This window comes from Giraffa tippelskirchi, chromosome 4 (genome assembly GCF_054371585.1).
Source record: "Giraffa tippelskirchi isolate mGirTip1 chromosome 4, T2T-mGirTip1v1.2.pri, whole genome shotgun sequence".
NCBI classification, from domain to species: Eukaryota; Metazoa; Chordata; class Mammalia; order Artiodactyla; family Giraffidae; genus Giraffa; species Giraffa tippelskirchi.
Window position 1 is genome coordinate 205076727 of NC_137278.1, and position 13331 is coordinate 205090057.

Genomic DNA, 13331 nt, shown 5'->3' on the forward strand with positions numbered 1-13331 from the left:
GCTTGAAAACATGTAACGGGGGAGAGGCGACCAGATGTTTAATACCACATGTGAATTTTACAGATAATTAAAGAATCTTTTCAAACAGCCTGAACTGCTGTGCTCAAGGGCAAATGAACAAAATCATTGATTTATAAATGTGTGTGGTAGTAGCCAAAGTTAGAAAATTCATGAGAAAAGTATGGGCCTGAAACACTCCTTGCGAAAGGTGTGTTAGCTTTGTAGCAGAGATCCAGAGGTACACCTGACAGTTGCATCCTTATTAACAGAACTCTGCGTGTCACTGTTCAAACTTTCCACTTCATCGCTGACATGAACACTTCAGTTCTCTGTCGTGTTGGCAAACTGAGAAGTGCTGTGAGTCATAGCTACTTCCTAATACGTTGTTCATGTGTGACTGGTTCGTCTTAGCCTCTGATATGTAAGAAAAGGCAGGATGCAAAAAGGCATCTTTATTCTATGTAGGATAGATTCTGAAAATACTGACTTCCCATTAAGAGGTATGTTATTTGAAGACTTAGAAAAATAGAGATTGTTGGTTATCCCATTAGAATGTGATGACTCAAAACAGCTGCTCATTGTGGGAATTAATTCTATTCTCCCAACTTGTACATATGAAACTTTTCCTAAGAAGTTAAAACTATAAAAGATTGCCCATCAGTCATTCTTATTTTCTTTCCATTTTTCTATAAACATGAGCTCCTCTGAGGCAGTCCTTTCTGAAACCTCCCTCCCAGGCACTGTCACAGAATGTTACTGGAGAAACAGTTGCTGACTCTTGTGTCTGCAACCAGCCAACCGATATTTGTTAGTCCTCAGTCTCCTTTTATTAAGCAACATTTACTTCAGGGGGGCCAACTAGGTAGATTAAGTGAAAGCACCGTGTATGTACATGCTAAATCACTGCAGCCGAGTCTGACTCTCTGCACTCCTGTGAACTGTAGCTCACCAGGCTCCTCTGTCCACGGGGATTCTCCGGGCAAGAATACTGGAGTGGATTGCTATGCGTTCCTCCTCCAGGGCATCTCCCCGACCCAGGGATCGAACATGTTTCCTGCATCTCCTGCATTGCAGGCGAGTTTTTTACTAGCGCCACCCAGGAAGCCCCAAAACACCATGAACGGGTGTGATGACACTAGCTTAGAAATAGGTGGTTATTCTGCCGTCTTGTTATATAGCCTAAATTCTGGTTTTGTAATAGATGGACTTTTTTTTTCTCTTGCCCGCCCTTTTCTACCCAGCTTTCCCAGCCAGCTGTAAGCATCGAAGGGCAGGTGTCAAACCCTCCATCTACTAGTAGCACGGAAGTGAATCCTCAGACCATTCCTGAGAAGCAGCCTTCACAGGACGTGAAAGTGGAGCCTAAAATGGAAGTGGAGGCACCAGAACCAGCAGATACTCAGCCGGAGGATATTCCAGAGGTGAGAGGAGGGCAGTTACTGCCGTTTTGGGTTAGGAACATGTTACAGGAAAGGACTCTGATAATTAGGTCTCATTTTACTGATTTCCATATGAGAAAGGGTCTTCAGCTCCATCCACAGGGGAGAGTAAATAAGATGATGATACTGCTACTCAGTTACATGTCTTTGGAATACCAAAAATTCCTACCTTGCTTTCTAGACTAAAGCAGAAGACTGTAAAGTAGAACCTACAGAAACCGAAGAAAGAGGCACTGAATTAAAAACTGAAATGAAAGAGGAAGAAGACCAGCCAAGTACTTCAGCGACCCAGTCATCTCCAGCCCCAGGACAGTCAAAGAAGAAGAGTAAGTTTCTTAGGCTCTGGGTTCGTGGAGGCAGACCTCAGTAGAGCGAGATTGGGCTTCTTGGGCCTTGGAATTGAACTTTAATGTGATTTCATTAAGCTTGGTGCCCTAGGCCTGGTCTTCATTATTACTAATGTTGGAGAAGGAATTTTCTTTCCTTTAAGTGTGTTTGCTTCCAGCAGTCACTGGGTGGCAAACAACTTCTCAGAATTCTTTCAGAGGACAGACATTATTAATAATCTGGATCAAAATGCAGGAAATAATAGCAATAATAATATTCTTTCTTTGTTAACTGCTGTGCACCAGGCACTGTACCACAAGCTGTCTTGTCTCATCTGAGAACCTCACAGCCCCTCTGTGAGGTCCCTGACCCCTGTTTCACAGACGGGAAAACTGAGGCTCAGCAAGGTCCAGTAACTTATCCCAGCTCACTTAGTCCAGGCAGGCTGATTCAGAGTCTCTGCTCTAAACCATGCTACTGAATGGTAACGAGGCAAGCAAGCATGCTTAAGCAGAGAGTGTTAAAACAGGTCCCACGGAAGTTAATTTACTAGCTAGCTTAGGACTAGAACTTGTTATGGCTCTAGTGACCCCTTCAGTGTCACAGGTAGTAGGACTTAACCTCAGGGGGGATCTGCTAGCTCCAGGGATGATATATATGAAAGTGTTCCATGAATACAATGTACCTTAAAATGATGGGGCTAAAAAATTATTTAAAAATAAGGTTGTTGGGACTTCTTGGTGGTCCAGTGTCAAGACTCCATGCTTCTACTGCAGGAGAGGTGGGCATCGATCCCTTGTCAGGGAACTAAGATCCTGCTAAAAAATAAAATAAATAAAGTTTTATATATGGAGATGAGATTTTGATGTAGGCTGCAACAAACCCAATCTTACTATGAGGCATTTATATTTAAAACAGCTTATCTCACAAATTTGCTCAAATTCTGTTTATTTTGAACACAGCAAAATATTAATGTAAGAGACAAGCTTCTCCCATCTATTTGTCTGATTTTTTCATGGCAGCCCCCACCACGTGGTGAAAAAATACTCAAGGGACTGACGGATATACCGTCTTGAAGATGAAATTAATTTGTAAATAGAAGAAATAGTAAGCCTTTGCTCAGGGTGATGGACCTTGAATGGCCAGCTTCTTAAATGGGAGCGTAAATTAATTCCATTTGGCACACACCAGCAAATCTTCCTGATTTTCAGGAAACATACTGAGAACACATTTGAGCATAATTTGATAACTGAGTACATCATTCTGGTGATAACAATTTAGTTTTTGTTTTGTTTGTTTTTTTCTTTAGAATTAAAACTAACGTTTGCCATTGAAATAGTAAATATGTCTACTGCTGAAGCTCTAAAACATCAAACATTTTAACGAAGGACTCTTGGCCGTCAGGGTTCTGATTCCTTTGGTGATAAGACAGTACCAGGTCTAATTTCTGACTTGTTATACGCTGATATTGTGAAGGGGGGCTTCTTTCTCTTCTTGGTTGACAACATCCCCTGCCCATCGTATCATTTGGAATATGCTGACGTCGTCTTTTCATAAATTTTTCGAGCACTTAGGATGCTCTTGCTACTTGGTCAAGACTAAGTGGGTTTCTGACTAAGAAATTTAACTGAATCATGAAGGGTATTTAAAGATGACTAGACAGGGTGTTTTAAAGGATATGTCTGAACCAGAAAATAGAAACACCCCTAGTGATCTTTCATGGGGACAACGTAGGGAATTTTGTGCTTTCTGGGTCTTGAGGTATATATTATAGTTTCGACTTGAACTTTTTCCCCTCTTTCTCTTAATTGGTAACTAATTTCTAATATATTCTTCTTAAGTTTTCAAACCTGAAGAGTTACGACAGGCATTGATGCCAACATTGGAGGCACTTTACCGACAGGATCCGGAATCCCTTCCCTTTCGCCAGCCTGTGGACCCTCAGCTTCTAGGAATCCCTGTAAGTATGTGGGTGGTACTTCTCATTTCTCTTACAATTTGTTAACAGCTTTATTCAGATAGAATTCACATATTGTACAAACCACCCATTTAAGTGTACAATTTAATGGGTTTTTGTATTAACAGAATTGTGTGACTATCGCCACAGTCAGTTTTGGATCATTTCTCATCATCCCAAAAAAGATACACTGTCCATAAGCAACCACTTCCATTTCTGCCCACAGTCCCCCTACCCCCAACCAGCTGCTGGTCTGCTTTCAGTCTCTGGTTTGTCTGTTCTGGACATTTCATCAAATGGAGTCTTGTAGTATGTGGTTCTTTGTGACAGGGTTCTTTTCATTTAACATAATGTTTTAAAAGTTTGTCCATATTGTAGCACAAATCAGTACTTCATTCTTTCTTATGACCCACTAGTATTTGTATGGATATACATACATTCTCTTTACCCACTCATTAGTCAGTAGTTATTTGGGTTTTTTATACTTTTTGGCTGTTGAAGATAGCATGCCTGTGAATGTTTACATACAAATTTGTGTGTGTATCTTTTTATTTCTCTTGGGTATATATCTAAAAGTGGGATTGCTGGCTCATATGCTTTATTTTTATCAGTTGAGCAGCAGTAGTTTCATGATAGAAAAGATAGACCCAAATTAGCTTCATCTGCTTTTAAAGTTGCCTTTATACACCAGACTACTGGCAAGTTTCATTTGAGGATTTTAAGTGGTGTTGGATAAGGCATTGGAGTGCTTCAAGGGGTAAAAATCTGTTAGAATCTTCCCCCCTCCCCCCTGTTTTTATAGGTGGATCACCAATGATCTTAGTTTCATCTGTAGGCCCCATCTAGTACTAAAATGCTAAGGGTCTTTGACTTCTTGGTCTTCAAGTTGATCACACACATACCATAATAAAGTGTCTGGAATCGCTCCTATAGACCATTAGCTTGCTACTGAAAGTATAGGATTGAAGGCAAAAGGAGAACAGGGCACTGAAGATGGGATAGTTAGATAGCATCACCGATTCAATGGACATGAGTTTGAGCAAACTCCAAGAGATAGTGAAGGACAGAGGAGCCTAGCGTGCTGCAATCCATGGGGTCGCATAGAGTCAGACACAACCGAGCAACTGAACAACAACAACAAGAAAGTCTAGAATGGCTGTTGTTCTCTCTGCCACTGTCTGCTTAATATGTCTGTAGACTGACGATTTAAGGAAGTGTTGGGGGACGTCCCTGGTGGTCCAGTGACTTAAGAATCAACCTTGCAATGCAGGGGATGTGGGTTCAGTCCCTGGTTGGGGAACTAAAATCCCACATGCGGTAGCGCAACCAGGCCTGAGTGCTCCAGAGCCCACATGACACAACTCGGGAGCCTATGTGCCGCAAGGAGAGATCCCGCACGCCACAACTAAGACCTGATGCAGCCAAATAAACAAACATATATTTTAAATAAAGATGTGATGGGCATCAATCATTTCTTTGGACATTCAGACACATCCAAGATTCAGCGTTACCTAGAAAATTTAAAATGATTATAGCTAGTTATGCCGTGGACCTTGAATATACTGAGATTTTTGGTAATGTTGTTTGGTGTCACTTGTCCTTCTAGGATTACTTTGATATTGTGAAGAGCCCTATGGATCTTTCTACCATCAAGAGGAAGTTAGACACTGGACAGTATCAGGAGCCCTGGCAGTATGTGGATGACATTTGGCTCATGTTCAACAATGCTTGGTTATATAATCGGAAAACATCGCGCGTGTACAAATACTGCTCCAAGCTGTCTGAGGTCTTCGAACAAGAAATTGACCCTGTCATGCAAAGCCTTGGATACTGTTGTGGCAGAAAGGTAAGAAATTTTTGCACAGGTAAAAATTACATTGAAAACTTGACCAGTTAGAATCCTTGAATCATCAGATTTTAAGTTCATCTTGAGTTAGGGACTTGGTCAGTTTACCTGTGGTGCACTGTGCCTGGCATGTGCTAGTTTTCCTGTGCGTGCCAATTCACGTTGAGCTCCTCCTGTCCCCTTCAGTTCTTTGGTAACGGGTGGAGAAATAACAACTGTTAAGCTTACCTCAGAGTGGTGGAATAATACAGTAGTAAACTAGAATAGTTTTAGTTTAGTGAACTGTCTTGGAAACTGAAATTGCCCATTGTGAGAGACATGATGAGGGCTAAGGCTTAAGTTCTCTTTCTGATTTGCCAGTGTAAACATTTTAGCTTGCCCTTCAAACCATATTCACCAAATGGTTTCTCTTGCAGTTGGAGTTCTCTCCACAGACACTCTGTTGCTATGGCAAACAGTTATGCACAATCCCTCGTGATGCCACTTACTACAGTTATCAGAACAGGTAAGCTCGACCTGTGTGGACCGAGGTCACAGTGTCCGCATGTCCAGGGAGTGCATGCGGATGGACCAGCACACATACAGCCATGGTTCGTGTGTGACTTGCTTGAAAACAACTGTACAGCACAAGTTCTAGTCTTTGCATTCTGCCTTTGCAAAATTACATGATTTTTCTAGCAGAAAGGAGCCTTATGTCAGTTGTCTGGGCCCGTATTTTTATAAGGCAGGAACCCAAGGCATGAAGAAGTCAAGCAACTTTGAGTTGGTAGCATACATGGGATTATGTCCCAGGCTCCACATTCTTTTCCCACTGTCTTTTTATAGCTTACCACAGCCTCTGGCAAAACAGAAAATTGTCAAACTAATTAGCCTATCTCTCCATGAAATTTCCAAAACTACCCAGAAAACTTTTAACCAGAAATTTGTTAGCCAGCTGTATCTTTTAGGAAGTAATTCCCTTTTTGTGTGTAATGGATTCCTCAGTTTTTCTTGGAGCATGTAAAGTCAGAGGATCCCAGGGTACTTGCTTTTTTCTTTATTAAGTACATCAAAAGGAGCACCTCCAAAAACACCTTGGTACCGGACTGTTCCTTACAAGATGCACATGACAGTGGATGGTATGCTTTTAATAAGTTAGACACTTCTGCCTTCTTTTCTCCTGCTAAAGGACGGACTGTAATCACACAGATTGCATTCATTAATCGTGATTTGTCTCTCATTTTGTGAAGTCAGTCAACAGTGTACCTGGCATGGGGTGTTGACTTGGGGCTCTAAGACAGGGTAAGAGCATGACTGGACAGTCAGTACTTTGATCAAGCAGCCCCATGGTGGTGGCTTTTTGCTGAACTTGTGCACTACAGCTGTATTTCTAGCTTTGAAAAAGTCACTTAAACTTCTTGTTTTATTTACAAAAAGTTAGGTGCATTCTCCTAATGCTTTGTAGTAGTAAGAATCCACAGTTTGTTACTCATGAAAACCTAGGGAAAAATGGGTCTCAAGTTGTTTATTAGCACCTTATGTTCAAAAAAAGCAAGTGACAGCTGGCATGCTATAGTCTGATGCTATAATCTTGGCATTTATATACCATTTTTGAATTCTAAACACCAGTCTGCAGTACTTGCATTGGAGAAGGAAATGGCAACCCACTCCAGTGTTCTTGCCTGGATAATCCCAGGGACGACGGAGCCTGGTGGGCTGCCATCTATGGGGTTGCACAGAGCCGGACACAACTGAAGCGACGCAGCAGCAGCAGTAGCTACAGTGCTTGCAGTCTTTGTACCAAGGAATATGTGATCACGTGTCTGCACACACCACCACTGCCTTTCATTTCCCTCTCAAACCAGGTGGCTACAATCAGCATTTAGCTGCTTGTGCAGACTTTTTATTGTACTTCTGTGGTTTCCTTGGGATCGAAGAGAAATTGGTGTTTTTTATTTTTTTCAGACCAAAATTGTTTCTGGATGATTATTTCCTAGTACTATGTCCATAGTGGATTTTTGTTTATCCTATCTTTGATTATTTGTATCAAGTAGCGTTAATTACTCAAATGAAAGGGTATAGGTCTGTGTGAGACTTGTTTATTTGCTGTAATCATTTGCTACTTGTGATCCCATTGAGGTATTTAATGCTAATCTGTGCTTTGCCTTGGCTTTCTGCTTTGTGTTGTCTTGTCTTGCTCTTACGTTTTTTGTTGCCCTGCAATCCCTCATTTCTTCGTTTGTTTTGTGTTTTTTTTTTTCTCCCTCATGCTTGTCGTTGTCTTCACTTGGCTTTGATTGCAAAAACCAAAACCCAAACTGTGGTGCCCATAAATCTGCATCATTGAATGTCCTTGTCGCCGTTGATGACCTGCTCTCTGCTCCCGTCCCCCTCCTTGGCCTGCTGTGATTGGTGGCTTCGTTGCTTGGCTTGGGCTGTGTTGTGTGAACGGAACAGTTCACCCCAGTATGGCCTTCTTGCCGACAGGTATCATTTCTGTGAGAAGTGTTTCAATGAAATCCAAGGGGAGAGCGTTTCTTTGGGGGATGACCCTTCCCAACCTCAAACGTAAGTAACTATTACTTTAGAAAGTACTGTCTTTTTAGTTTGTTGTCAGATGATGGTGCTCAGGCTTCTAAGTGGTCTTGGATTTTGTTGTCCAGGATGGTATAGCCACAGGTAGCTATTTAAATGCAAATTAAATAAGATTTAAAATTTCTAATTTCAGTTGCTCAGTAGACATTTGTGGCTTGTGGCTGCCATATTGGTCAGCATAGATGGAGAACATTTTGATCATAGCAGAAGTTCTCTCGGTACTGATTTGGGGGGGTGCAACAGTACTGGATGGTCATAGATTCCTTCTACAAGGAAATAGCTTCTCCTAAAAAGTCAAAGTGTGGAATGCAAGGTAACTTCACCATTAATTGTTTTTAAGTTTGAGGAGAATTGAACAAATAACCACCATACAGCCTTCTCATAAAGGTTAATAATACTAAAATCCTTAGAATCATGAGTATCATAATATCATTAGGGATTTAGGAGGTTGTGAGAATGACTTATTATAAAGAGACTTGGTTGGACTTTGGCAATCCACAAGCTCTTGTGGTTTGGTAAATGCCAAGAAAATTTTTTAAACATTGCCTAAACTGCTTCTAATCTCTTAAGATTCAGACCATCAAATTTTTCACTCTTTTAGGAAGAAAGAACTGTTTGGTATCCTTTAAATATTCTTCAGCTTCTCTTCCAATTTAACCTATAATAAATAAGCAATTCAGAACATTTCCCATAGCAATTCAGAATTGTATGTTACTAGTAAAAACGGGGCTTCTGAGAAAAACTTGGTGACTTCAAATTGGGTTTTGAAGTGGTACTTTTCCTTCAGTCACCATTGACATATAAAATGGTGGGGTCTGGTACTGGTTTGGGTCCCCTTGAGCCTTGAGATTTTCTAACCCTTGGCTAACCAGGGAAGTCAAGTCTAGGTAGGTTTCCCTGATGCAAAAAAGGGAGGCACCCTTATCACAAGTTCTATACCTTAGGACAGCAGGTCTCTGACTTTGAAGTGTGTAGGAACCCCTCTTCCGGTTCTGCAGTTGGCAGTGGGCCCGAGAGCGTGCATTACTGACAAGTTCCCAGGTCCGTCTAGGCTGATAGTCTTCCGAACACACTTTGGTAGCAATACCTTAGGGCACATAGCGATGAATCTGGAGTCTATAACTAGGAGAAAACAGTTTCAGTGGGGAAATGGCTTCATTTTTATGAGAAAGAATCACAGTAGGCAAAGTTTGGCCCCTAACTTTAAAAACTTTTAAGTTTTTTTAAGTTTGTTGTAGGTAGCCTCCTGTGTTTATGAGACTATGAGCAGTGTGGTAGGCTGAATTTCAGGATAGGAGGCCATGTGAAAATTTTTTAATGAACCCTTTTTTTGGCTAATCCTATCAGTAACCTGAACTATGTATTCTTAATGTTGTGTTGAAATTTTTTATTAATATAAAAAGTTGCTTGACTGGACTGTCCTAAAAAATACTTTTTTTTTTTTTTTAATTTAAATAGTGGTTTAGCTCCCTCTCTACACACTGTCTTTCATACTGTTAGACTGAGCTGTCTAGAAACATTAAACTATTTAAAGGTATAAATACCTAACACTAAGAGTAGTAGGCAAGATTTAAAAAGGAAAAGAAAAAAGTACAAATTCATGCTTTTAGGTCTTACTGGGTTCTTCTGTCAGTGGGAACAGATTTACTATAAAGTCATTTCCAAAAACATAGGCATGTAAACGTGCGTTTTGTGGGAGCTAAGAATGTACCAGCTGTGTTCTTGATATAGTCTTAGATTTAAATAATCTCCTTACAGAGTGGGGTTTTTGTCATTTGGTTATTAGAACAATAGTCAACTTGCTAATCTTCCTGTGTTGCTTTTTCTTATTGTATCCTCTTCTTTCCTTAGTACAATAAATAAAGAACAATTTTCAAAGAGAAAAAATGACACTCTGGATCCTGAAATGTAAGTAGTTCCCCTTGAGTAGTACACTTTCATTTTCCTTCTTCCTTTCATTCTCTTGGTTTGTGCAGCTGGTGTGATGATGCTATTATTCTTGGGCTAAATCTGTAACCTACATCTAGCAGAAAAGGTAGAGATGTTAAAAATTGAGGTTATGGTTTACATTTACATTTCACTAGATCTCCCTAATATTTTGGTGCTGTCTAGGTTCAAGTGAAGCACCAAGCTACTTCTGCTCAGTGCCATTATTCCAGCCTTGTCCTCTGTATTTTCCAACCATTTCATAATCCCCTCCTTTATTGTGACACCTTTCAGAGGTACAGAGATGTACTGGTACTAGGCATTCCTGGAATGGACAGGATGGTGTCAGACTCAGAGGTTTAAGCAGCAGTCATCTTTTCTTTCACTTTTTACTCCATAGTCATAGTTCTGATTTAATGACTGAATTCTTCAGCTGTGTTTGAGATTCGCTCTCTACCTGTTACACTAAAGAGCTTTTAAACACTGTTACTTCAATTCTTTGGACATGATCTTGGCCATCTTTTGAATTATCAGAGAACGAGAAATACTGGCAGTTTTGATTTGGTTAAAGTTTTGGATTTAACTCGACATTTTGCCTTTACAGGTTTGTTGAGTGTACAGAGTGTGGGAGAAAGATGCATCAGATCTGTGTCCTTCATCATGAGATCATCTGGCCATCGGGGTGAGGCATCAGTATTTTCCCCAGACTTTGTTGCAAACTTGAGCATGTTTTTGTCATCTTTGCAATGATTGTATTTTATCGTCAAAATTATTGCTTCTTAGAATTATTCTCTGGATTGGGAAAAGGTCATTAAAATTCAGTTTTGAAAAAGTAACGAACCTGGAATCCAGAACAGGCCTTCTCTTATTGCATTGAGTTAGTCCATGTATAAACACTTCTCTCTGCTGGTTCACTTTTTTCTAAATTCTTTGGTGGTCATTGTACATCAAAAGTAAATATAGATGATTTAGCAATAGAGGTAACAGGAAATCTGTAGCACCTAGAAACTAGCAAGGAAATGTTAGACACAACCAAGTGTTAGTCATGTCCAACTCTCTGTGACCCCATGGACTGTAGCCCACTAGGCTCCTGTGTCTGTGGGATTCTCCAGGCAAGGATACTGGAGTGGGTTGCCATTTCCTTCTCCAGGATATCTTCCCACCCAGGGATCGAACCCGGCTCTCCCACATTGCAGGCAGACTCTTTACTGACTGAGCCACAGGAAAGCCCTTAAAGTGTTAGTTGTGTCAACTAAACTTGACAGATTTTGAATGTTGCTAATATTGCAGTAGACAGACTAGATGATATGGATAGTGAAGGACGCCAAAATGATGACTTTGTTTCTGCCTCCGAGAGAACATTACAGTGAGATTGTATACTGAATGGTGGTCCTGGTTAGAGTTTGAATTATTTAAAGTCTTTTGGGCAGTTGGATAACAGGTAACATGGTGTTCCCCCCTGAAAGGCAGAGATGCATGAAAATGATGAGATACAGACTTTAGTGAACTAGATATTCGTGGGCCTCGTGTTTTGTTTCTTGAGTATTCTCCACATATCTACCCAGGCTGCATATCATCAGTGCCTTTCATGGAAATAAGTGGATTTTTGTCCATTGTGACACCTAAGTGTTTACTGCCACGGCTACCTCTCGCTCTCCAGGAATGAGGCTGTTCCCAGCTCTGTTCAAGGGAAGGGCTGGGGAGCGGATGTCTGTGCATTAAGGACTCTCATTAAGATGGGAGCTCTACTCTCTCCTCTGCTTTTTTCCTGGACTAACCTGATGCTAGTTGAGAGGTCATGGGGGGAAAGGAGGCTAAATAACAAATTTCCAGGAAAAAAAACACTGAAGGAAAATTGTAGTAGATAAGCTTGCCTTTAAAAAGGTTTCTCTCCTTAATTACAGAGTAGGCGAGGATCACGAGACTTGGCAGTGATCCTTGCAACTGAAGGTCAGCCAGCTGGTTGATGAGTACTTATGTGGTGTCCAGTTTTTCTCAGAAATTCTACTTATGCGCACATCCTTATGTAATTGTAGGAACAAAGAGAATGTACATATAAAATCTATTCATGCTGCTTTCAAAATGTCCCTTTTTATATTCCCACCAGTAGCATATAGACCTTTGCTAATGTGGTTGGCCAAAAAATAAAATTTCTGCTTTAATCTGTGATATTCACCATCTTTGCACATGTAAGCTAGTTTATATGCTGTTCATGTCTTTTACCTATTTATATTTTTTCTCTTAATCTGAAAGCTCTTTGTATATTGGTTATATTTCTCCCAGGTTGTTTTTTTGTTTATTTTCAACTTTACGCATACATAAGATAGATTCTGTAGAGTGCGTTACTTTAAATGCTTCTCTAAGTTTAAACAAAGTCTTGGTTTACATTTTAGATTTGTCTGTGATGGTTGTTTAAAGAAGACTGCACGAACTAGAAAAGAAAATAAATTTTCTGCTAAAAGTAAGTTCCATTCTTACAGGTAAATTTTGGGAAAACTTCATTTGAAACATACTGAAGAAAATTAACATCCAGAATGAATTATTTTGTTTCAACATTATTTAAAATATTTAACCAAACTAAACAACAAATAATTTTTCCATGATGTACTTGAAGTTGAACTGTAATATCCTTTTTGGTGTGAAATTAATTACACCTAATAATGTGTAAAAAGGAACAGATGTATTTTTCTTGTTCCAACACATTTCCTGATAGAGGCCAGAATTGCCATCCCATGAGTGATTCCCTCAGTTTTGTGTAGGGGCTGCATTTAGCCCTGTGTGATCTTTTCAGTTGGGTGGGGGTGGCAGTAGTTTTAGTTTTATAGATAGATCCCTTTGCAGTTTTTTGCTGTTCCGTGTTGTTGTTTAGTCGCTAAGTTGAGTCCATCTCTTTGCGGCCCCTTGGACTGCAGCATGCCAGGCTCCCCTGTACTCCACTGTCTCCCAAAGTTTGCTCAAATTGATGGCCATCGAGTCAATGATAATATTGCTAGTCTTGAAAAAGCAGAAATGAGATATTATTGAAATTTGAGTGATAGTAATAAATGTGCGCCTTGGTTACTCCTGAACTTGTAAATTCCTAGGACTGCCATCTACCAGGCTTGGGACATTTCTGGAGAATCGGGTGAATGAGTTTCTGAGGCGACAAAATCACCCTGAGTCAGGAGAGGTCACTGTTCGAGTAGTTCATGCTTCGGACAAAACTGTGGAAGTCAAACCAGGCATGAAAGCAAGGTATCGGTATTTCCCCCTTTCTTCTCTG

At 40.3% G+C, this 13331-nt stretch overlaps 1 protein-coding gene and 1 long non-coding RNA gene across 5 annotated transcripts in view; one reads left to right on the plus strand and one right to left on the minus strand.

Moving 5' to 3' along the window:
- Window positions 1-13331, plus strand: part of EP300 (EP300 lysine acetyltransferase) — a 64555-nt gene that overhangs the window by 42291 nt on the left and 8933 nt on the right. For all 3 annotated transcript variants that reach the window (XM_081587616.1, XM_081587618.1, XM_081587617.1), the window contains 10 exons: window positions 1242-1421; window positions 1621-1765; window positions 3608-3726; window positions 5330-5569; window positions 5986-6074; window positions 8036-8116; window positions 9995-10051; window positions 10674-10751; window positions 12463-12530; window positions 13153-13303. In XM_081587616.1, coding sequence (XP_081443742.1) covers window positions 1242-1421; window positions 1621-1765; window positions 3608-3726; window positions 5330-5569; window positions 5986-6074; window positions 8036-8116; window positions 9995-10051; window positions 10674-10751; window positions 12463-12530; window positions 13153-13303 — 1208 coding nt within the window. The remainder of the gene's footprint in view (window positions 1-1241; window positions 1422-1620; window positions 1766-3607; window positions 3727-5329; window positions 5570-5985; window positions 6075-8035; window positions 8117-9994; window positions 10052-10673; window positions 10752-12462; window positions 12531-13152; window positions 13304-13331) is intronic.
- Window positions 1-13331, minus strand: part of LOC145544676 (uncharacterized) — a 58290-nt gene that overhangs the window by 19640 nt on the left and 25319 nt on the right. Inside the window, exons 4-5 of one of the 2 annotated variants that reach the window (XR_014081551.1) lie at window positions 9083-9265; window positions 7632-8231 (exon numbers count right to left, since the gene is read on the minus strand). The exons of the other annotated variant lie outside the window; for it this stretch is intronic. This is a non-coding gene — a long non-coding RNA (uncharacterized LOC145544676). Of the gene's footprint in view, window positions 1-7631; window positions 8232-9082; window positions 9266-13331 lie in introns of those variants that run through there. 2 annotated transcript variants of the gene reach the window in all.